Source organism: Ctenocephalides felis, unplaced genomic scaffold (assembly GCF_003426905.1).
Source record: "Ctenocephalides felis isolate EL2017-DRISC unplaced genomic scaffold, ASM342690v1 CF-g0.4_SCAFFOLD_01886, whole genome shotgun sequence".
Lineage (NCBI taxonomy): Eukaryota > Metazoa > Arthropoda > Insecta > Siphonaptera > Pulicidae > Ctenocephalides > Ctenocephalides felis.
The window spans coordinates 131,089,177-131,115,490 of NW_020538040.1; the positions used below are offsets into that span (position 1 = coordinate 131,089,177).

Here is a 26,314-nt window from a genome sequence, read left to right on the forward strand (position 1 = left end):
CGTCTCTCGGATGTGGACAGTTGTGACACTCGCCCTTTTCTTATATGATTTGATTTTATAACTAATCTATCATATTTAAGAACACTATTATTAAGTAATTTCACGTAGACAAATGTTCAAATTAACAAAATTATGCTGATAAAAAAAGTGGCAGAACCGTACCTAGTCTCCCCTACACTATTTATATCATAAGTAATTATAAGTTTTTTGTAATAGTTGTGTTAACTTGGAGTAAAAAAGTTTGATTGTAGACAAGTGGTTCGAATGACAGGATCTGAATCAGAGGTCCTGGTTTTCGATTCCGCTTTGAACGGCTTGATGTCGAGAAGTCGTGATAACGGTTTAGAAGAGATAGATAGAAATATGTTTTCAAGTGGAACGAGCCCTATACCGGCATTGTTGCATCAATAACTATTCGCCCTATTACAGAAATTGTAATAATAACTAATCAAAAAGAACTCAGTTCTAGACAAGTGGTTTGAACGATAGAACTTAAATCAGAGGTCCTGGGTTCGATTCCGCTTTGAGCAGCTTGATGTCGAGAAGTTGTGATAACGGTTTGGAAGAGATAGATAGAAATATATTTTCAAGTGGAAATAGCCCTAAACCGGCATTGTTGCATCAATAAATTGTCAACCTATTACAGAAATTATAATATTAATTCAACAAAAATTTATCAAAAAGAGATGGGACACTGTTTGGGTTGCCATCTGCAGTACCGACAAGTATTATGTACCACGTATTAAGTCAAATCAGCACAACAGCTTAGAGTAATTATATAATTATAAAATGATAAAAAAATTACAATATTGTGTAATGATTCCTTCTCGACGAATAAAATATATCATCGAATCGTTGTCAGAATGTGCATCGAACGGTAATGCATAAACCTCAGTAAAAATTTGATGTTAGAAGCAATTATTGTCGACGTAACAAAGGTAGAGTCGTAGCGTCGTAGATATTGCATCGGTGTCTATTCCTCGTATATGTTTACGGATGTGTTTTTGCGAATCGCGCCTGTTCTGTTGTGAACATGGAACGAGCGATACAGCGCGACTCTCGTTCAGTTTTCACAGCGCGCGCCGAGAGCGCCAGAGCGAGAGGGAGAGCCGCGCCGTTGTCGTTGTCGTTCTCGCTCTAACGCGAGTCCGGGCGTGTCTCTCCAATGGCCGCAGCGAGGGGCGTGTCCGGGTGGCAGCCGGCGCGTAGCCGCCGATCCGGGCCCGACTCGCGACGCCCGTGACTCCCGCAAAGGCGTCTCCGCCGAACATCCCTCTCCCGATCGAGCGCTAGCACCGAGTGACGCCCACAGTCAGCGCCAGTGATTGACAGTTGGCAGACGACCGCGAAAGGCGCAGGGTCTCGCCGGGTACGCGCCACTTTTCAATTTTCGAGTGTTCATAGTGTGACGTGTGAAATGAAAATGACGCGATTCGAAAGATGCAATGTTTGTTAATAGTAACAGTGACTTATTTACAACTGACTGATTACGCGACGCATTCTCTATGCGACAAAAAAGAGTTTTCGAAAAGTGCTATCGTAAAAGAAAAGAGATAAGATCTTTAAAACAAAGTGAAATTGGTTCGGTTTTTTTAGTTTGATTTTAGTTTAATTTTCGTTTAGTTCTGTGATTTCGTTTTCGCGCGCGTACGTCCTAGAAAACAATCGCACTCATGTGATCCGTGATAAGGGTGTTATGCACCTTAGCAGGATTCCTTATTTGTTGTTATTATTGTGCATTAAACCGGGTGCTATATTAATTAATAAATAGTGAATAATAGTTTTGTATTGAATTAGTGTAGATAAGGGACAAGTGTATATATATTTATATATACACATATCTTTTTTTATATATATATATAAATATATATATACATAGTGTGTTGCTATATCAGAATTTAAAGTGGCACAGCACGCTGAGTATCCTCCCGCCGGGAGATATCCTCCCATGGCTCAACCGAGGGTAGGTTTCAATAAAAAGTGATCAAAATATAACGAATACACGTGTGTCTGTGATGTGCAACCATTGTATAGTGATACTTGGACCAGATATGGAAAGAAATCTTTGTTAAATTATGTTCAATTGAAAAACGAGGACTAACTAACATACCAGGGCAGTTTCCTCGTGACGCGAATAGAAACATAATATAAATTCATAATAGAAATCAAAAATATTTATAAAGATTCTTTTCTTCTACTCATTTGTTAATCAAATTTAACGAGCGCTTGCGATATCATAAATCACATGCCAATGTTTGTAAACACCCAATGAATAAACTTATCAAAATCGCCTAAAAATAAGTGTCATAACAATACTTGCCTTACACAATAGGTCATCGGCATTTAATGTTTTCACTAATAATAATTAATTCCAAATGTGTCTTATAATAAATCGGCGAAACAATAAATAACAATTCTAAACCGCGATAAAACGAAAGTGACTTCCCGACGTTTTGTACGTGATAACATTTCTTACGACGCACATGGTCACGGGAATAAAATGATGTAAACAATAAAAATAACTTAATTTATTGTTATATATTTTAACGCAAAATTTCAAGTATTTTACCAATAGAAAATGCCGTCGGAAAAAATAATTGATGATTTTAAATTTATAATGGAAATTTATATATTTTCAATAGGGGTTAAATATTTTGTATGACCCCCGAACGGTGTTTTAACGATATTCTTAATTTTTACAAAAATGAAGAATTTATACTACTGTACTAATTTATATTAACAATAATAGTACATATGTAAAATTGCTTAACGTATGCAACAACTTTTATACTTCTAGCATAACAAAAATTAGTTAAATTTTAATATCGTTTATATATATATATATATATATATACGTTTATATCGTTATCGTTAAATAATTAAATTTTGTAGTTACAATTCGTTGAATATATCGTTTGTACAATTTTTGCAAAACAAATTTTATACAATTATCAGAAAACTATAAATATATTGCTTATTAGAAAATTTTACGATATCAGATAATTTAGTTAAAATTGTATCCAGGAAACTTAATGTATCAAAGAATAAAATTATTTTGTCAAAATTCCTGAAAAAACACTATTTTTTATGTCACAAATATATGATTTATATGGCTCTTTACTGATTATTTTATTGTATTAAAAAAAATTGACTTATGTAGAACTTCTTAGCGTCGGACACATACTACTGACATGGCGATTAACGTGTTAAAAATTTGTCTAATAATGTGTCTAATTATTAACGTGTTAATAATTTGTCTATTATTATTATACCAATTATACTCTTTATTTGAGTAATAATATCATTATATCTCTTACTACATTTAAATCGTTTTTATCTAATGTAAGTGTAATATTTGAACGTAAATTAATAATCAACAATATTTTCTGTAAATAAAATGACTTAAAACTATCACAAAATTATAATTTAAAAAAGGCGTTAATTATATTATATAAGCGCGCTAAAAGTGCAACTATTCAATAATGAACTTATTTGTAATTTTTTATTAATTTCTTGCAACATTCAAACCATTTGTATAATATGAATGCATTATTTTACAAATTTGTACAAAAATAAATGATCTGAAATACTTTATAATTTCTACCCCTTTTTCATATAAAACATTTTATTGACTATAATACGAACAAATGCAAAACTTAACAATATTCATAGTACACCTATCAAATTGATATTAATACAATTATTTTTATATTATAAACTATATCACATTGTGATTGAATATATGATATGATATTGGAAATAAAGAAAAAATTCTAATGATTTATATTGCTACTTTAAAATTGCAATTACAAGTATAAATTATCCATCGAATACAATGTCTTAAAAAACTGTATAAATTTTGAAGAAATTGTGAAAATGTTGAGAACCATTGTAATTCGAAAAAGCCGCCACGCGGTGGTTCTGAAACATACTGGTGCGACATGTGTTTCCAAAAATGTTATTTATGCTAAAAAACAACAGAAAAATATAATTATTCATATATATTTTGCTGTAAATAAGAAAAATCAGCAAATATCATTTTGATCTTATTTGATTGAATGAAAAAAACTATCATTTATATTTATATTTTTGCATATAAAACTATATATGTAACAAAACATGTAAAAATTTTCACGGTTCAATCCAGTTTAAATTTTTTACCCCCCTAACAAAATCCGGCCGTCGCAAAACTCACATCCATATTTGTTTCCATAATAAATATGTCTTTAAAATTTCCAAAATCAATCAGAATTTTACATGTTTATTATCAAAATAAAAATCTCTGAGGTCCTTTGACCAACAAGGATCGTATCCCAGGTCAAGTGTTGTAAAACGTTCTTTTTGCATAGAAAGCAAGTAATAAAATTTTATTGATTATAAAAGAAGGCATGAAAAAAATTTGACGTGCATTTTACGAATTTCTTTCAAATATTTTAGTGTTTATCTGGCAATGATTTTTTACACGTAGGGGTATAAAGTCACAAGTATTGAATAAGTTGTTAAGTAATATCAATGGTTTACAACATTTGGTGATTTTTTCTGTATGACTATCCTGGGGCAAATTATCTTACAAATTGCATTATATTGCATTTAACTTTGTTCTTGATATATTGAGTATAAAATTAAATCATCTTTGATATTTTTAACGCCATTTTTTAATACCCTACAGCTACTCGGTATGCTTTTAAACTCCCATTGAAAATGTAAAATTAATTCGAGAGCTCTAAAAATATTTTGCATTCAATTTTATTGCAATTTGCACAAGCGCGCCGGCTTTTTGGACATAAGTGATGTGAATTCCAGAATATTATGGTTTTTAATATTATTATATTAAATTTAATATTTTTGTAATGTTTTTGAAAGTTGGTATTAAATTAACCCAACACAGAAAGTTATATTTTTAATATTTTGTTGTGGTTTAATTTGTTTTGAAAATTGGTGAAAAAACATGAAAGTTTGATTTGAAAATTTTAATAGGTAAAAAGTGCATTATTTAAAATAATTGACATATAGTTACAATACATTTTTGTAATTTTAGTTAAAACATAAATTATGTTGTCAAATAACAATGGTTCAATATGAAATAGGCGAAAATCATTTTATGTTAAAGCTTTATTTTTTCTATGTGTTAAATGTGAATAATTGTTAGTCAAATTTTTTTGCTCACAAAAATGTATTTTTTGCATATATATACACATATGTGTCCATATATATATATATATATAATATATATATATATATATATATATATATATATTATTTCTAGAAGTTGTGTTAGTGAACATTTTGCCAGTCTTTTTATCAATTTTAGTGATTCAATATATAAATTTTTGCTTCCATCAATCTCTTCCATTTATTTTGCTAATAAATTTTAAAATATACATAATAAATATATAACCAAAACTTGAACGATCTCTATTTTAAAATAATTTCTGACTCTTATCGAAAAAAAAGCATCCTACGTCATTAAGTCATTCGGTTCCGAGACTTTTATATTAATTTAATACACCAGACAAAATATTTAAGTCAAATCTATAATTTATTCAAATTTTATTAAAATAAAATCTATCTCTTTGCCGGTGCTGTCATGTATTTAATTTTTTTCTGATTTGTGATTCATACGAAACTGTCGTGTGTGACGCGGTGACACCTGTAAAGGCCCCGTCACACACGGCAATAATTTTTGGATTTAAAACGACCCAATGAAATTATAGTATATTTTGGCTTTTTTTTTTAATTTCGAGTTTGAAACTTTGGGAAATGAAATAAACTATTGGATTCAGGAACTTTTGATTTAACTTTTGGGCATCAAATATATGTTGTATTTTTTGGTTTTTGGATTTTATAATATAAGTATATTAGATTATTATCATAATATTACTGTATTTTTTAGATTTTGTAAGTGCAAATTTTATCCTTGAAAATATAATAATTTCTTATCGTTTTTCGGATTTAGTTATTTTCAAAATATAACAATTATAGTATTTTTGGATTTAGGAATTTTGATTTTTATTTTTTATAAATAAACAATCTATTGACGTGTCTTAGACAGAAATTTTGAATTCGTGCATAACTTGTAAATTGATGGGACTCGTGCCAAATGCCGTTTTTGAAATTTTTGGAAAAGCGCCAGTTTTTCTGAATTTTTCGAGCTGTTTGAGACGTAGAGGTCATAAAGGAAACTATTCGAGAATTTAAAATAAAATACTCATAATAATCAGTAGTGAATGTATAATATATTTTTTCAATACATTTTTGATTATATTAAGTTTTTTTGCAATTATGCGATTATTATTTAGATCAAAAGTAATAATCACGAAAATCTTTAAAAATATTTTTTTAAATGTTTTAATTAGTATATTTTATCGCACATTTTGATGTTTATAAAGGGTTTATACAACCAGAATTAAATTTTTATGAGAAATTAATAAATAGGTAATCATTTTTCACGAAATATTTATTTGTGTAATTGTATTCTCAGAATGATAGCACACTTCTAAATCATCAACAGAAATAATACAAAAAGAACTTCATAGAATTTGATAGTTTTCACCATATATGAAAAAATAGTAACACTTTTAACTAACAATTTACTGCTAATATGAAAATTTTTAATAAAAAATAAAATATTATTATAAATAAATAACATTATTTTCAATATTTTTGTCTAAAATGTATGACTAAAACATTTTTATAATATCTTAACTTATGATTATATAACTTATTATAACTTATAAAATCTCATGAAATAATTGTTTTTAACTTTTGAAGATTACCGACATATATTTAAATAAAAAATTCAGTAGTTTAAGACATGAAATAAACAGAAATTAAAGTAAATACAATTAATACGTTAAACAATATAAATTTTATGAGGAATATATTTATCATTTTGTTAAATTCTTATAATACAAAAACTAATAAAGTTTTAATAAATGTAGCAAATATCCTTATTAGCTTAACACAATATGTAAGAATATTATAAATGTATTTAAATTTAAGCATGTTTTAAACTATTTTTCATTTTTTTTTTAATTTTCACATCATTTGTATTACGTTTGCGACCAACTTCATTTCTTTCTTCCGACTGTGTGTGACGGCACACTAACGAAATGTCGTTTAACGTAAAATCTTTGTAGATTTTATCAATTCTGCTCTTACGAAATTATTTTGAGTAAAAGTGTAATGTTTTTTAAATGTGAAAAATGTTAAATGTAACTTTCGTAACGATTTCGATCGGTAAAAGGCGAAGGATTCGTAGTGTAGTTTTGATGCATCGCTCGGTCGGCGACTTCGAGCAAACATGGCCGATCATTAGGTCGTGATTGATGATGACAAACAAAAAACATCGCGGACCACTGTCCGCGTCATTTATATATATGTATATATACATACATACATACATATACACAACACGAGACACATATATACGCACACAAATACATGTATATTTGTACATTTATTTTCGAGGGTTGCTTTATCGACGGATCCGACGCAACCGACGGATCGAGGAACAAATTTCACAGTTTATAAAATACTTGTCATAACTTTTTATAGTACATTTTATTTTATTCTTTATTAATTTTCATTCGTAAAATAAAATTAGTTGATGAATCAAAGCCATAAAATATTAATCTTTGTGATTCAAACCAATTTAAATATAGATAAAAATATAAATAGTTTTATTTACAATTGTTAGTTCTTATTATTACAATACTGTTTTGATAAGCAAATATATATATAAAGTATATTTTAATTAAAATTTATAAATTAATTGGCCTTTCTGGTTAAATAGATTTATCTAAAATAAAAAAAAAACAAAGTACAAATTAATCAGAATTTAAAGTTAATATCAAGTTAATAATCAGAATGTTTTATTATATATATTTATTTTGTAAAACTAATACTAGTTTCATTAAATTGTTGAAATTTAATTGTGACCTAAGGAACCTAACATACTAGTCGTTAAACTTACAGAATTTTTAATTATATATTATTATTTTTTATACAAACCAATTTCAATATGTAACATATTTTTTTATACTAAAAATGAAAAAAATAAAAGCTTCTCGACTAAGTTTTTGTTTTCTAAATCTAAATATAAAACTAAATAAATAAATACATATTAATCTCATTCCATAATTAAAATATATAAATTAAAAAGAATAAGTAAAAACTATATAGCGAAATATAGCGAAATAATTTTTTATTAGCAAAAATAATATATAATAATATAAATATAAATATAATACCGAAATCAAATGATAATATTTACCAGTATATAAATATATGTAAGTATATAAATATTAATTTTTAATTTTAGACGAAATATTTTAATCAGTCACCAAATATTATTATATTATTTACTGATTTTATATATTACCGATCCGAAGTACCGTTTATTTAAATTTTATTAGAAAACATTATTATTAAATTATGATATAGATGGTGTTATTAATTTCGCATCAATTATGAATTATATTGTACACATTTTGTATGATTTTCTATAAAACTATAATATAAAGTTTGCAATAAAATATTATACCTAAAGGAAAAAATGTATAAATTTGAGAATAATATTATTATATGAACATTTATATTATGAAGTATTTTGAAATAATTTAAGTTATAAAAAAATGGTTTAAATTTTATATTAATACAAAAATAATCTATGTCAATTTTTGAACACAAAATAAAATTAATTAAAAATAATACTAATATTTAATACCTAAATATTTTATTTCACAGTGAAAAATATTCTTAAAAAATATTTTTATTATAATATTATTTATTACTATAATTTTCATATAAAAATAAGCTGAAATTAATAAAAAAATATAATCAAAAGCAATTTTATTTTAAACAAATACATAATTATCAAATATATATAAAATATCATAATAATCAAATATATATGTGTGAATTTTTTTTTATTAAATGTTTAAATATTATGTGTAAAAATATCTCGGAAAAATATGAAACAATTTTATTTCAATTAATTTATAATAAATTTTTAATAAAATGAATAAAAATGGTGTCTGTGTGACGGCGCCTTTAGGTTCAATCGACTCCGACGGGATTGTACCAGAACGACTATTATATAACTTTCATTCTTGTTTTATAGAAATATCAAAAAATAAAATAGTTTAGAATGTATTTTTCTAGAAAAAATGATACTGATAAGTTTAGCTAAGTGTAAGTGGCATTTGGTCTTAAGGCAAGTTGCAAGAACTTTCTGATACGTGTAAATCTTTAAGACTTGATCAATAACAATTGCGATTTAGCTATGTAGATACAATTTTCAAATGTTTGTTTCAAAAATGAAGCTTGCACTATGAAGTAATTAATGCGATTTCCAATTATATTCCAATATCTTTCAAACAGTATTGAAATAATTGTAATTATATTAATTATAGTGCACAAATACGTTCTTTACCAAAAGTAGTGAGTACAATTTCCAAGTAATATTTTTTAAAATCAGTTCAGGATTTTTTGACGAAAACGTGAACAATTTTTTAGCACTTTTTTTCTTCTGAAGAAACGGCTCGGCTGATCGTATCGAAAAACTAATCAACGCTTGTCGTTCTTGATGAGTTTTATCGAGTGGTTTTTGAATTCTTGAAACCGTTTCAGTCGTTTTTAGAAAAAACGGCAAAACGGTTCACTTACACATACATTCGTTCTCCTAATTTGGTCTCAAACGATTCAGAATTACTTCAAACGTAGAGAAAAAATGAAATTATTAAGTCTGATTTTTTTGGCGTAGGCATAAACTTCGGGAAGTCAATAATTCGAGACAATTATTATTATTATAAGTACAAATTTAAAAGTTTCTGGGCGATAAAATCAGAGGAAATAATTTTAATGCGTGTGAAATAAAATGTGTAATAATATATATAATTGGTAATTATAATTACATTTTTTTCTGTAATCGCAATAAACAAAACGTTTAAAAAATATGAATATGTATTTGTCAAAATCAGATTCGTCGTGCGGTGGATTTTCAGATACTTTATCTCATATTTTATCATATGCTACAAATATCATTAATTTTTCTTTTAATAAACATATTACACATATTTGAAAGCTCTAAAAATATGATAATTTCGTATTGTAAATTTGAAGTCTTTTTATAAATCGCATTGTGACACACATAGTCAATTTTAATATGTGTTTATAATAAACACATTTAAAGAAAAAGTACATATTTGAATTATGACATATAATTGTATATTTGTAAAAGTTTAAATGTGTGAATGTAAAAAATATAAACTAATTTTATCGATAACCAACGACCTTGTATATGCACTTGTAAATAATTTAAATGATATTGAAATTTCTTTTTGAATTTTCAAATTTGCATCGACAATTCCGTGTGAACAAATAATATTTCGTTATCCATTTATATATGATATAAAATGTCAAAAAATATATAATTTTAAAATATAATAAATACGTTAATTGCCATGTCAGTCATATGTGTCCGACGCTAAAAAGTTTTACGCGAATTGTGTCAGACATATATGTCTGACATACACAACTACAATACATCGAAAAAAAATTATATAAAGCCATGTCAATTATATATGTCTGACATAAATAAATAGTGTTTTTCCTGGAATCATGGGAAAAAAATTTCTTTGATACATTAAGTTTTTTTGATTATTTTTTAACTGAATTGTTTAATAAAGTTACCATGATCCGCCTGAAATTTTTTATTATTAATAATAATTTTATGTTAATAATAATAAGTTTTCATATGTTTATAGCCAATAATTTTATATATTTGCTTAAAAGCTTCAATAAAATCTGTGTGTATGTTATAAATATTTTTAAAGCGTATAAATTTTAAAATTTAAAATAAAGAAAACACCAGTTTTTGGTAATGTAATATTTTTTTTAATTTAGCATTTTAAAATATTGTACCTAATTACTTTAAATACCTTGGTGTTTCATAATAAATTAAAAATAAATTTAAAAAATAATAAATATGTTTGTAAGAGATATATCAACAAATCGTGAAATAAATACAAAAAATATAAACTATAAATAAATAAATATTAAAATAATAACGAAAATTTATACAAAGATAAGTTTAACCGAAGCGACGGTTAAATTACAACCAAAGATTCACTCATTTTTATTTTAAAGTTTTGTATAATAGCTTGTAGATATATATATATATATATATATATATATATATATATATATTTTACAAGTATATAGTAAATATTAAATTTTTTAAATATTGTTGATTTTTTATATCTTTTTCTTTAATTCCTTATATCAATTTTAAAAATGTTTGCGCTAAAATTTGGCACCACATTGATTTATTTGTCTAATTTAAATTACATGTCGCAAAATTTTATTATTAAATAAAATAATTCCAGTTTCTCACAATATTTCGTGCATTTTTAACATTAACTATTTTGAGTTAAAATTTATAATTCAGTGAATATGATTAAAAATATTAATATATAACATAATTTTATAATTTTAACTATAATCTACTATATTAAATTAAATATAAACCAAAGCGACTAAATGCTATGTAATGATATTATTTAATCCTGATTTATAAATAATTATGGTGATTAAATAAAGATTTTCGAAGTTGTAACTATCCGACGGCACCGGAATTTTTGTACCTTGATTTGTATCTTCATATATATGAAAACACATTCGAAATAAAATATGTTTTATAAACCGTGATTGTTGTAATAATTTATTTGTTATAAATTATAATTAATATTTATATGCTTTGATTGGTTTAACTTCAAAAATTCAAGAAAAAATATCAACGCTTTTCCTCGCGAAAAACTTAACTAACCTTTGTTTCTTTTTCTTATTGTTAGTAAAATTACGAACTACATATATATAAAAAAGTAAAATAAATTCAAAATGAAATAAAAAAAAAAATAAAAAAAATAAAATAAAAAAAATAAAATAAATTAAAAATAAAGTAAAATTAAAGAAGTGAATTATACATTAGTGAAATTTATTAAAATGACTAAATTTGCAGTAAAATGCAAATAGCCACTAATACAAAATCAGTGAAATAATAAGAAATAGTAAAATAACAGTAATAATATAAATTATTAGCAAAAACGAATGAAATTTAAGAAATTAAATGAAAAATCCACAGTGACTTTAAAAAAATATAAAAAATAATACAAAACAATGCAAATAAATGAAATAGTGTAAATATATTCTTATAATGAAAAAAATGGAAAGTGGAAATTTAAAACAATATTTAAAAATAAAATGAAGTGAAATAACTTGAATGCATTAAGTCAAATATGAAAAGTAACGAATAGAGTAATATATCTGTAAAAAAATTAATAAAAAATAATAACATTAGATAATATTTGATAAAATATAATAATATAATATGTAACTAATAAAACAACTCAGATTCGTTATTTGATAATATGCACAAACTAATTTAATATGTTTTATTTTGATATAAAAATAATGAAAGATTAATTTATTTTAATATTATCTTAGCGTATGTTTTAAAAATCACCCCTTCAACTAAATCGGTTTATTGAAAATTTATTTCACCCTTATATGCATACCCCATAATTTTTGCTCAGAACAGAGAGAAAGAATTTATCTGCAATTTACTTGTTAATGAAAAAACGATTATGAAATAAAATGTTGATTATTAATAACAAATTAAAGAAAAAGATATTAAAAAATTTAAAAAAATCCGATATTGTACATGATTTTTTAATTATTTGGAGCATATTTGTAATGCTATAATTCGTTTATAGAAATCGTCTATTTTTTGTATTTAATTCAAATACTCGTGTTCAGAAATAGTTACTGCTTAAATAAAAATATTAAATACATTGGCATAAATTAATATTGTTTTAAAAAAATATTTAAGTTAAAAAATAAAACCTATATAATACAAATAAATATTTTTACTAAAATATTAATCATAATTTTATTATAATTTTTTTATTATAAATATTATATATTTTATTATAATTTAGCACAATTTCATAAAAACAATCGTAAACGTTATATAGCACGATTGTATTTTTCCTTCTGTGCATCTCATGTTGTTTCTCTGAATGAATATTTTTAATGAAATGTTTTAATTAATTATAATTCATTTTTGTGTCTACAAAATATGCACAGATTTTTTTTTCTGAATGTGTAAATTACCTAATTTACGAATTTTTACGGATCATTTAAGTTTTAGTGAGTGAACAAGGTGTATGTACCTTAATTAATACAAAATACCGTTATAATAATATGACGTACTGAAATTTATTTAAATTAAGATATTTCACGGATTTCTATTTGATGATCTTCAAAATGTTGACATATCTTTTGTATTATGTTGTGTAAAATGAATTTTCGAATATATAATGCTGGATACAAAAATCAAGAAAAATTATTTAACGAAATTTCAAAGGGATTTATTCATATTTTAACACTTTAATTGCCACAATGATATTGGAAAAAAAATTCTATGGGCCATGGGCCAAATAATTTAGTTGCTAGGAAACTTAATGTACCAAAAAACAATATTTTTCAGCCAAAATTCATAGAAAAACACTATATTTATGTCACACATATATGACCGACATAGACCTATATTAAAACTATTTTTCTCGATGACTATCTTATATAGAACTTCTTAGCGTCAGACACATATGGCTGACATGACGATTAATATGTTATTTTTATTTTATTTTTTTAATTTTTCTTCATATAAAATATTACAGTTAACATTGTTTTTATCATATTATAATTAATTATGGAAATTCTTTTTATTATAAAATATCCTAATTGAATATTTTGTTGATAAGAGTATTTTTTGAATGTTTGAGATTTATATTTTAAAAAGTTTAAATTAATTATTTAAGAAAAGGATCAGCATTATGTGAGAAGTATAAAATTTTGCAAATTTAGGTAAATGTTTTGAAAAACTTCATCATTATATGAAAAATTATATGTGTTTATTGAATTTGTCATCAGTTCTGCAGTTTAGAACTATGGTGGTTTAGTTAAAAGCATTTTTTCGATCGACATTTGCAAAATATGAGATAAATTTGCAAATATTATTATTTTTACTATATTTGTAATATTTTGTAAAATGCTCATTGCAGGAATGCTGTAATATTACTTACAAAAAATATGGCTAGAAATCACCGGCTCTGTTTTTTTTTTGGCTAGAGCAAAATTACTAATTATGCACGTTACTGGTGTTAATCAATACAATAAATCATCGTCGTGATCACAATCCACATTATCTCGACGTATCTTTTTTTTTTGGGTTTGCTTACTCTGAGCATTTAACCACCTATAACATTTTTTATTTATTTACGTTCTAATTTTTTTATATCATTTTCAACCTGTTTATGTATCCTATTCTATATTCTTCTTAATTTTTCTTATTTTCTTCAATTCTCACTCATTTTTCAAATATCTAATTCTATTCAACTTTCAGCTTCATTCCATTTTTTTTCTTCATTCTTCTTTCAAGTTCCAATATTTTTCTTCTTACTCCTTATTCAATTCAACTATTCTAATTCTGTTATACCTATTTTTCTTAACTTTTATTTAATTTTTATTTAACAAATACAATTTTTATTTAATTTCAAATTAACTACACGTATATTTTTTTCATAAATTCTAAGTCATTGACAGGATTTGATCCGAAGATCCCTGTCGTGTGAATCGAACACGCTACCAAAGAGCTATGCTCGCCACAAACGTATCTTGTATCTATATATTATCCTTACTAATATGATTTTTGACATATTCTTTTTTTTTAAATTTTTTGTTTATTAATTTTTCCGCCTTTTTCCAGTACGACGACGGCCTGCACTCGCACAGCGGCAGCGGGGGCTACATGGACGGCGTCCCCGCCTCGGCCTCAATGTACGACCCTCACCGTGTGAGCGGCGGCCCGCTGTCCGGCACGTCGCATCATTCGCCGCACATGGGCCACGGCGGCGGCGGCCTTCCGCCCGGCATGCACGCGCCGCCGGGAGCGGCAGCCTACCATCCCGCCAACCACGCAGGACCCGGCGGCGTTGTCGCCAACCACATCATGGGCGCTGGCGTGCCCGACGTACACAAACGAGATAAAGACGCTATATATGGGTAAGGATTATTTATAGAACACGGGGATTATTTACAAGATTATTTACAATCACTCTCTGACAGCGTATCATTTGTACCGAATCTATTGCTGGTCAGATTGAATCAAACATATACATTTTTAAGGAACTTTCATTTTCAATCAATTTGCCATCCATAATAGAAACGTTAACAAACGATAATTTTTTTAGCGTGATATGAAGATTCTTACACAGATTTTTACCCACCACAGTGGTTTCCAATCTTCTCGCACCGCGCTACACCGTTTTTATTGACAAAACTAGTGGGGTGTATGGTTTCGTGCCTTAAGGCAAATTGCTGGAACTTCCCGTACCGTAACGAAATGATCGAGGGATATTAAATGTTTTAAAATAGATTATTATAAATATTGTAACATTGTCGAGTATTTATAAGAGTTATATAAACTAAATTGGAAAGTTGAAATTATTTGTTTAAAGTATATTAGAACAGAATTAAAATAAAAATCTGAATTATTTTTGATATACAAAAAAAAATTCTTGGGAAAAAAAAAAAAATTTTTTTTGAAGCAAATTTTTTTTGTCCAAAATCAATTATTTTGTTAAAACAAGCAAAAAGTTTTTGGAATCATTTAAATCCGACGCTTAGTTCTTTCAAAACTGCCATTTTTTGCGCATTTAGCTCTGTATCTCCGAAACCGCTGGACCTGCCTTTGCCAAAAACTAATCACCCCTTCTCCCCGTCATTACGAATTGAATGTTTTTAGGATCATTCAAATCGGATGCTCCGATCTCTCAAAAACTCGATTTTTATTTTCTGCATTCTTTGCTCCGTATCTCCTAATCGGCTGTACCTGCCTTTACCACAAACTAATCAGCACATCTCCCTATCAATAGGAATCGAATGTTTTTTGAACCATTCAAATCGGTTGATCCGTGCGCCCGAAAACGTGGACGAAAAATTGTATCCGTACATACATACACACTCACACACACACACATCATTTTTTTCTGAGGTATGCCAAAATGTTCAGAAACCTTGAAAACGTCGAGAAATGTAAAAAAATTTAATTTTGATTTTCGGCCCATTACAATAACTTACCCTACGGGAAGTTAATATTGCTGACTCCTCTTAATTTTTCTAACTATCTAATTTCATATATACTCGACTGATGTTATAATGTAAATTTATATAAAATATTATGTCGAAAGATGCATACAAATGGGTGTCTCATGGCGTAACGGTTAAGCGCACTGACTTGTTTGATAAGGGTTGTGAGTTCAAACCCGTAGCGATGTCCATTATCACTTCATAATCTAGATCAAAAATATATTTCCAATTGAAAATAACCGATTTTCGTGCACTGCGGTGTAAAATGCCAAGAAAAATTTCTAACACTATTCTTCCCTGGATCGAGTTGGATTTTAACTCAGCTCATCGACCTTATACATAAAAATAATCAATTATTCCTTCATTTTTTATATTATTTTTTTTTTGGTTCAGGATTTGTTCGGAAATAGTATTTTGAAAAAAGTTGTAGTTCCCCCTTGCAACAACTTTGCACCCCCCTGAGATGCCGCGCCCCACAGGTTGGAAACCACGGCCCCACAATAAATCGACTAATTAAAACGACACTATTTTCCGGTAGATATACACTTAACCGATGTGCCTTATTTCAACACAATCTTTTTACGGATGTGTTTTATTATTTTTACATACAGATTTTTTTCTCGGCACATTTTTATAGATCGTTAGAATCCTATAAAAATGTAGACGCATATATATTTAAAAATAATGTTTCACTGGATATAATCACTGTAATTATGTATGTTTACATCTGACGTGAATGTTAAAAAAAGAGCTTTTAAATTAAACGCACCTTTATGTCAAACATACATTTTCGAGGAAGAAAATAATATAAAGAATATCTAATGCGTGTAAAAAAATGTTTTAAGCGGGAAAGAAATGTTTAAATTTTAATGCATATAATAATTAATATTTAGCAAGAAAGTTGTAAAGAAACACATAATATATAGTTTTAAATTATATTCTTTCATTCCACGTGCAAAATAGCTTTCTTTAATTTTTGCTTAAAACCCTTGCGTGTCTTATGAAAAACAAATATTATTTTTGAACACATCCGTTTAAAGTTGACTGATTTAAATCTAAAATGTAAGTAAGGCACGGCACGAATATGCTATAGCAATCATTAAAAAAAATCACGGTAAAAGTTCGGTTTCTTTTTATAAAGTATTTATCCGATAGATTTTTGCACACTGGCAACACGCGGCCCAACAAAATAACCCAACGCACAAAAATCGTGTATATCCTTCCATTTCTACATGTCAGTGTTGTTTTAAATCCTGATAATTTCTATAATGAAATAAAGTTGCATCTGGCTGCGTGTATGTGAGCTTTTTTTATTATTATTCTACCATAACTTTTAAACGGCTGAATGGGTTTCATATGTCATGTTAGGCAACGTAGCGTCATTGAAAATTCAGTATGGCTGACGCATATGCCATATTATAATAATATCGTCTTTAAAGCTCAGAACCGGCTCAAAATATAGAATTAGGAAACTTACAGTCGTAATAGTAATAGTCGAGTCGGTGGTTATGATCGGTTCTTGATTCTGATCACAGAAACTCAATGACTTATAGGAATATTATTCCAAAATTTATTGGAATATTAATTTATTTAATATATTAAAAAGTACAGCTATGAGTATAATAAAGTTTTAAATTAACAAATTTAATTTGTTAAAGTTTATTAACAAATTATATTAATTGCATTACTCAAATAAAAGTTTCATATAATAGACAATTATAGAGAAGGACAATGATAGACATATACAAAAATGATCATTTTTGTTATATTGGAATTAATAAAGACAAAAATACATTTTTAAATGAGGCTTTTAGATCGTTTAAAAATTATAAATAATAATAGCTACCCAGAAAAACTCGTACTCGTACATAGGGGAGCTAGGGGCTTTTTGTAACAGGGGTAAGTAAAAACAGGCGAATTTTCAATAAGATCTTAAACTATATTATAATATTTCTTTGTTTGGATTGGACATGTAAACCGTCCTGCATAATATTGTCGACGTTTTGATCATAAAATTTTGGTTTGCATAAGTATTATCGACTAATTTAAATTTTACATACCTTATTTCGTTTCAAATTTATCAATCTCTGATAATGTGTTTAAATAGTTGCCTTGAACAATGTAAAAAATTCGTACTTGGAATTAGTTGAAACAAATTTTTGGGGCTAGTTGCAAAAATGATATCGTCTGGTATGTATACAGATTCAAGTGTCTACACTATTATATTATGATCACTTATTATTATAGTATTACACTATATCTTTTATTTGTAATATTTATAGTTTATGTTGATTTATGAAAAAATACTTAAAAACATGCCAATTTTGATAAGCAAAATATATTATCCGAGATATAGATGTATAATGTATAATTTTCTGTCGTTACTACTTACCCCGATAGATCATAAAACTAGCCCCAAACACGTAAGTTGTAACACCGCACTTTTTCTAAGAAATGATTATTTGTGAAATAATGAACAACAGTTATGAAATTATTTTTACTTGATCCAGTAGAGGAATAGTTACACTAGCCATCCATCTTTATTTCATAGAATTATAGTCAGTGGATCTGATGATATATTAATTTTGATGAAAACTGTTATAATAAGCCCTTAGCTCCCCTATATATAAGATTATTAAAACCCATTTTTGAAACCAGCTTAATAATTTTATTAAATTATTATTCATTTCCAATTGAATTCATTTTGAATTGCGAAACAGTTCAATCTTTATTTTTAGAGCAAAAATGTGGCGTTTTTCAAACATTTTCTACTTCGATAACTAAATAAAATCAAATGAAAAATTCTTAATTTTCCCTCAATCTTTCGTATACGAAAAAACGGAATCGCATCAGAAAAAACAGCGCACGGAATACATTATCAGGTATAACGATTTCTTTGCGTTAATTACTTTGACACATGCTGTAATTACGGACTTTGCTAACATTTCTAATTACTCGCCATTAATCCAGCTTTTCGAATTTTCCTTTAATTGTATTTTATTTCACCACCATTCATTGCATAAATTACGGTATAGAATCTTTGGAAAACCAATAACGCGTAACATAAAAATGAAGCAAATTTAATAATATTTAAATTTAATTATAAATATAAATAACTTTTGAAGTTCTTAACTTGAAGACTTCTGAAAACTCTGAAAAGCGTAACCCCTAGGTTCCCTATTTTACTTCGTAAATATTTCCTCAAAGAAAACCTTGAAACTCAATATTCAACAGGTTCCGTACCAACATTTTGAGTACGAAGTTCTAAAAATTTATACTAAATAGTCTTATAAACATCTTCTAGGTGCAAATTCTACAAAAATCCGATGAAACCCGTAAGAAACGTTCTATCTATGCGGGCATATAATTTGTTGCTTCTTATCTTTGTTGTTTCACTTGATGAATCTAATTATTAATTAGGTACATAATGTGCGACATTTATGGCTAGTTAAAATTGAAATTAATAAGAACATCGTGAATAAAATACATAATTGCTTTTGATAAGCAACTGCTAGTTATATGAGGATGTATATAAATCTCGATGTCAGCGTGCGTGCGATTTCTTTATAAATTATGCAAAGAATGTAATGGCTTGATATTAATACTAATTTTGATTAAAAAAATGACTGATACAAGTTTTGTTCGTTTGTTTGAACTGTTTATTTTTGAATAGAGTATAGCGAGATTTAAAGATCTGCGGGTATAAAGGTCCACCACCATTATCTGGAAAACAAGTACAGATTTTTTTAACGATACTATTTTAAAGTAGAGGGCAAAAGATGTGAAACCAATGATCACCTTAATTTTTATGATGTCGCTATGAGTATATAAACGGCCATGTATAAATAATCATAACAATTTTTTTTTTGTAGTTTCGTGAGCACTTTTATTTAATTTATGATACCTGAATATAATTATTAGGTATATGTTATTTAATTGATCTATAAGATATATTGTTATTTTTAAGGTAGATTCAACTTTTTTTATATAACTTTTATGAAAACTAACATGTAGGTGGGGCAAAAAAGACCAACTAAACCCTTACACTGGCACAGGTGTAAACGATAAGAAAATTGTAAATAAAAAGTAAAAAATCGGTTGATCTGTGTTCCGAAATCGTCGGAAAAAATTTGTATCCGCACACACACACATACATTCATTTTTTCTAAGGTATGCCAAAATGTTCAGAAACCTTCGAATCGTAAAGATATATACATACGTATGTATGTATCGTCATTTTCGATTTTTTTGCGATTACTATAACTTGCCCTACGGGAAGTTAATTCAGTTAAAAGTAGCAGATTTACAAGAGATTAATTAAATGAATTCAAACTCTGGTGATGAATATTTTTGACAAGATACTCAGGGTTATATACAGTGTTATCTATGTAAAAAGGTACCTATGACATTTATATTTTGCATTGGTTGAATAATGTTGCTATCTTAAAATCGTTTTAAAATTAAAAATAAGGCATTGGACCGTCTATTTTACCCCGTTATGGGGTAAAAAGTACCAGGTGCCAACTTTTAGAAAAACAGCAAAACAACATTTCTGCAATGATGAGCTTTTTACGAGAGTTTTACCGAACATAGTCAGATAGTTGTTAGTTTAGAATGCGTTACTTGTTGTTATATAATTGGTTTGGTTTTCACAATATAATTCCTCAAAATCAAACTGGATCTTTGTGCCCTGACCTACCCTATGAAACGTTAAAATTGATCTCTGCGACCACTTAAAAGTAGCTGCGGCCTTGGCTATCTTTTCTTGACCGTTAAGGGGTTTTTAAATTACTCTTGTGTATATTAATATCTGCAACGATACAATCCAAATGGAATATATGACATTAAAATCGAACAACACCATGGTATTGGTTCCTCTCGAGTCGTGTCCGCCTGTATGTTACCCGTGTCCTTGTCCGCGCGCTCGCACACACAGAGGCCGTCGCGGCTGTCACGGTATGATCGACACGCGTCCCACATGATTGTGCCCCTTATGAACCCACTTTATAACTCTATCCAAGCATCCTGAACAACATGGGAACATTAAACACAATAGTACTAAACTTTAACGATTGCTATAAACTAATAATCGCATTCAATAATGCAAAAGCCAATGCGAGCGAATGCAAGCATAGCTTGCACGGCACAGGACACGCGGGACGGCACCCGAGCCGGAACGATCGGTGCGTGCCGCGGGATCTGTACCAATTAGGTCGCGCAATAAAATTATAGAAATATATTAACTGAAGCTATAATTTTGCTAATTGAAAATTAGTTGTTTACCCATTACATAAAATAAGCTCCAGAACAATTTCTGAATGATACAAAGCTTTAGGGGCACGTTTTCGGATAAAACAGAAATGTTAAGGGTCTATCTTCGTATGAATTGGTAGTAACAAACTGTCAAGAAGCTGTGTATTTGCTGTGCGATCAGACATTTCACACATAAAACCTAACTTAACGTATTTGTTATCAAAGAGACATCAGAAAGTTGAACTTATGATAAAATTATTATTTGACAATTGTGCATATGCTTTATATGTAAAACGCCTGATCGCACAATAAATAAATTTCTTTTATCCCTTTGGGGCCGTTCAAGTATTACGTAAGCACTATAGGGGGGCGAGCGGGTTGTTGATTTGCATATTTTGGGTTGACATGGGGGGCAGGGGAGTGTGGATGATGATAACGTCATAGGTAGTATTTTTAACTTCCCGTAGGGTAAGTTATAGTAATCGCAAAAAAATCGAAAATGAAAATTTTTATATATCTTTACGTTTCAGAGGTTTCTTAACATTTTGGCATACCTTAGAAAAAATGGATGTATGTGTGTGTGAGTGTGTGTGTGTGTATGTGTGTGTGTGTGTATGTATGTATGTATGTACGTGTGTGTATGTATGTGCGGATACAAATTTTCGTCGACGATTTCGGGAACACGGATCAACCGATTTGAATAATTCAAAAAACATTCGATTCGTATTGATAAGGAGACGTGCTGATTAGTTTTTGGCGTAGGCAGGTCCAGCCGTTCCAAAGATACGGGGCAAAAAGTGCCGAAAACGGTAACTCAGTTTTTAAGAGAACGGAGCGTCCGATTTTAATAATTCAAAAAACATTTGACTTGTATTGACAAGATGAAGAATTGATCAAATTTTCATGAGGGCAGGTCTAGCGGTTTCGGAGATCTAACGAAAAAAGTAAAAAAAAATGCCATTTGGCGATCAAAAATGATCATTAGACATATGCACATCAAATCATCAGATATTTTATGGAGATTTTAACAATAAGTATAAATTTTGTTTGCATTCCTATGGGTTCCGTACCAATATTTATTCGTTAGACGGCGACGCGCCGCTTACGCGCTTTGACATTTTGTCTCTATGCAGTTAAAGCAGTACGATTGCTTTGAAAAAAGATCTTCCAAAATATGCCAAAATAAAGAAGAAAACATTATTTGTTCCAAAAAAAAATTAAAAAAAAAAAAAAAATAGATTTTTTTTTGAAAAAAATTTTTTTTCAAAAAAAAGTAATTTTTTGTTTAATTTATAGTTTCTCAAAAATCTTATTTTTTCGAAGTAAATTTGTTTTAAAAATGTCAATCGTTTTTAAAAAAATAATAATTTTTGGTACGGGAAGTTCCAGCAATTTGCCTTAAGGCACGATGCCTTAATTGCCTTAAGACAGAATTTCACTTACAGCTAGTTATTTTTATTTTTATTTTAATTGCAAAATGTTTACGTAAGCATGGGGGTAGGGGGTAAGAGCTTTGCTTACTTTTGCTGACAAGGGGGATGGGGGGGGTAAATAATTGTAATAAATCTGCTTACGTAATACTTGAACGATCCCTTTATCACTTTTTGGATTTAACCTTTTTGCTCAATGAATTTGACAAAATTTTCCATTTTAGTCGCCTATATTATTGTTTTTTGAGACAAAAATAACACATGCATCCAATGCAAGTAGAAGTGATCTAATCTTTTTTTGACAGTTCTTGTCTACCAACCATAGACCTTATACTACATGAACCGCTAGTCCTCATACGTTTTCCATTTTGTAAAGTGTCAAAAGATAGAAGGGGACTGTGACGTCACTTAGTGAACGAGAGTTGCCGACAATCGTGGAACACTCCGGATTAATTAAATGTCATATGTCACGTGCCTTAACCTAAAAGAAAATATACTACACTTGATTTGCATAATGATGTGGATATTATATCACATATTATATTATATATTATACACCATAATAGTTAATGTGATTCAAATATCTGTAATAGTTTTATTTCAATAATATGATGGCAATTGTGTGGAATAAGAGACATCAGTATGTTAAACTTATGATAAAATTATTTGAGGTTAAATACGTAAAACGCCTGATCGCACAATCCTCATATGTTTTTCATTATAAATCCGTCCTCATGTGCTTTTTATTTTATATAGTGTCAAATGATACAAGGGGACTGTGACCTCATTGAGTGAACGAGCGTTGCCGACAATCGTGGAACACTCCCAATTGATTAAATGTCATATGTCACGTGCTTGACCTAAAAATAAATATTCTATGCTCGATTTGCATAATTATGTAGATATTATATCACATATTATTATTATATTATATATTATATACCATAATAGTTAATGTGATTCAAATATCTGTAATAGTTTTATTTCAATAATATGATGGCAATTGTATGTACCTTATACTTTTTTAGGAATTTTGGTATTAATAATATTGCCCATGTGCAATAAATGTACATGAAATCGAATCCACCTGTTAAAATCGATTTATGCATATGACATTTAATCATTCGGGTGTGCTCCACGATCATCGGCAACGCTCGTTCACTTAGTGACGTCACAGTCCCCTTCTATCTTTTGACACTTATTTTGCGCTCGATTTGCAGTCCATGTAGTAGTATAAGGATCTATGCTACCAAGTCATACGATTATAGATCCGTAACATAGCATTGTCCCCTTGGTTTAACCTTATTCCCCAATGAATTTGACAAAATTTTAAATTTTTTAGTCATGGTTTTTGAGACAAATAACACAAGTATCCAATGCAAGGAGAAGTGATCTAATCTTTTAATCATTTAAAATAAAAAATAAAATATTTTTATTCAAACGGTATGCAGTTTACAATCTATTTATTATTCGGAACAACGGCTGGCTCATGTTACTGTGAAACCAAGCGGCTCAGAACAGGCTTCTTGCATCTTAAAGACATAATATAAGTATTTAATTAAAACAAATGTTTATAATGGAATATATTCTGAAGAATTTTATTAATAATTAATTTTCTAGTTATTTTTTATAAATTATGCCGTATCCAAAATTCGTCAATAATTTTATTTAAAAAATTTGTAATATTAGAAAAAGTGTGATACTGTGTATTGATATATTATTACATATATATTAATATAAATTTTTATTTCAGTCATCCCCTGTTCCCGCTTTTGGCTCTGATATTCGAAAAATGTGAATTAGCAACCTGCACGCCGCGCGACCCCGGAGTGGCCGGCGGCGATGTTTGTTCGTCAGAATCATTTAATGAAGATATCGCAGTATTTTCTAAACAGGTAAGAAATTTCATATGATTTAAGTGTCATTCACGTCGAAATTGTTTGACGTTTTTAACAAGTCCGCGTTTTTTTAAACGCGCAACCGTTTTGTTTCACGAATATCAAACGATGACTTGGATAATTGTCACAGACCTTGTGCTTCTGTCGAAGTTAAAAGTTAGTGGAAATGATGTATGTTTGATAAAATTGACTTTTTTTAATAATAATCGTTAGTTTTTATTGATATTAATTGAATCATTTTTTCTAATAGTTAAGAGTTTGTGAAATTTTAGTTAATTCAACATTTTTATTGGCGACGGAAAGGTTACCATAGGTAAAACTAGATGCGTTCAATTATCGCTCGATTCGTCACTGATTTTATAATTCATGAATTGCTTGCAGAAAGAGCAATTTTAACGACAAAAATGTAGAAATTGAATTTTAAAATCTGAAGATACAACTGTGTTTAGAAAGAACTAGGTACAATACAAACATATGCCAAACCTGAAAATTATGCCCCAGAGTTTTTGGAATCTCACCTGATTCGCTAGTTATGCTACAACATAATTCAAAAATGAATGTTCGGGATTTGCTTCGTAAGTAAAAAATATTTAATTAATGAAAAGCGCGGTAATAATAAATCAAAAGTGCACTAGTAATATGCTTTAGGAACATTTATATGTGGTATGCTTTGCAGTGGGTAAACCATCCATATAATTTGTGTTAGCCGCTCTTTTCACTTATATACTACGTATCTCCACATTTACATCAGTTAGTTATTTTTGATATTAATAATGTTGTAGAAATATTTTTTATTTAGTTTACAAATATTAACTTTTGCCGGGTCAGCTAGTATATATATACATGTGTGTTTGTGTACGTGTAATATTATCGCATTATTACGAATGTATTAATATATTATTGTTAAAACAAATCTGTAATTTAAATGGTTTAGTTGATTTGTGATAGCCCTTAAAAAGCGTTTCAAATTTCGTCTTATTTATTTCACGGGCCATAAATAAATATGACACAGAGTTTTCGATATTACTTATGAGTCTGATATGATATATCGATATTTTATCTGATAAATTTCGGTTCGATTCAATAATACTCTAGCTGGATTGTCACGGTTTTGATATCAAACGATAAACAGAATTAATCAGTAGAGCACTAATCCCGGCTTAATCCGATGTTACATATATTGATTTCTATTTTGTAATCGTACATGTGGAAAGGTTATTTTTTTATTAAAATATTTCCTATGGTTATTAAATACAATTTTTTGTCGACTGAAAAATCTATTGTCTATTTGTTCGCCCGTCACGGACTTCAGAAATCTTTCACAAAAATCTAAATGGGTGACCGTGTTACAAAAGAACAACATTTTTGACGTAGGTACGACCAAACAAAAAAGAATCATTTTTTTTGTTATACATGAATACTTTTTACCTTTCAAATTAACTATTTGAGAACCTGTCACAGTAATTGTAGTTTCTTACGGTCGCAGGATGCTGTAGTTTATGTATGTTATTAGCCATAATC

The 26,314-nt window shown here is 28.2% G+C and overlaps 1 protein-coding gene across 1 annotated transcript in view; it reads left to right on the top strand.

The window, feature by feature from the left end:
• Window positions 1-1,348: 1,348 nt before the first annotated feature.
• LOC113375906 (homeobox protein homothorax-like) overlaps window positions 1,349-26,314 on the top strand; it is a 42,553-nt gene continuing 17,587 nt past the window's right edge. Inside the window, exons 1-3 of the mRNA XM_026615847.1 lie at window positions 1,349-1,963; window positions 14,831-15,126; window positions 24,649-24,790. Coding sequence (XP_026471632.1) covers window positions 1,949-1,963; window positions 14,831-15,126; window positions 24,649-24,790 — 453 coding nt within the window. The 5' untranslated portion in view covers window positions 1,349-1,948. The remainder of the gene's footprint in view (window positions 1,964-14,830; window positions 15,127-24,648; window positions 24,791-26,314) is intronic.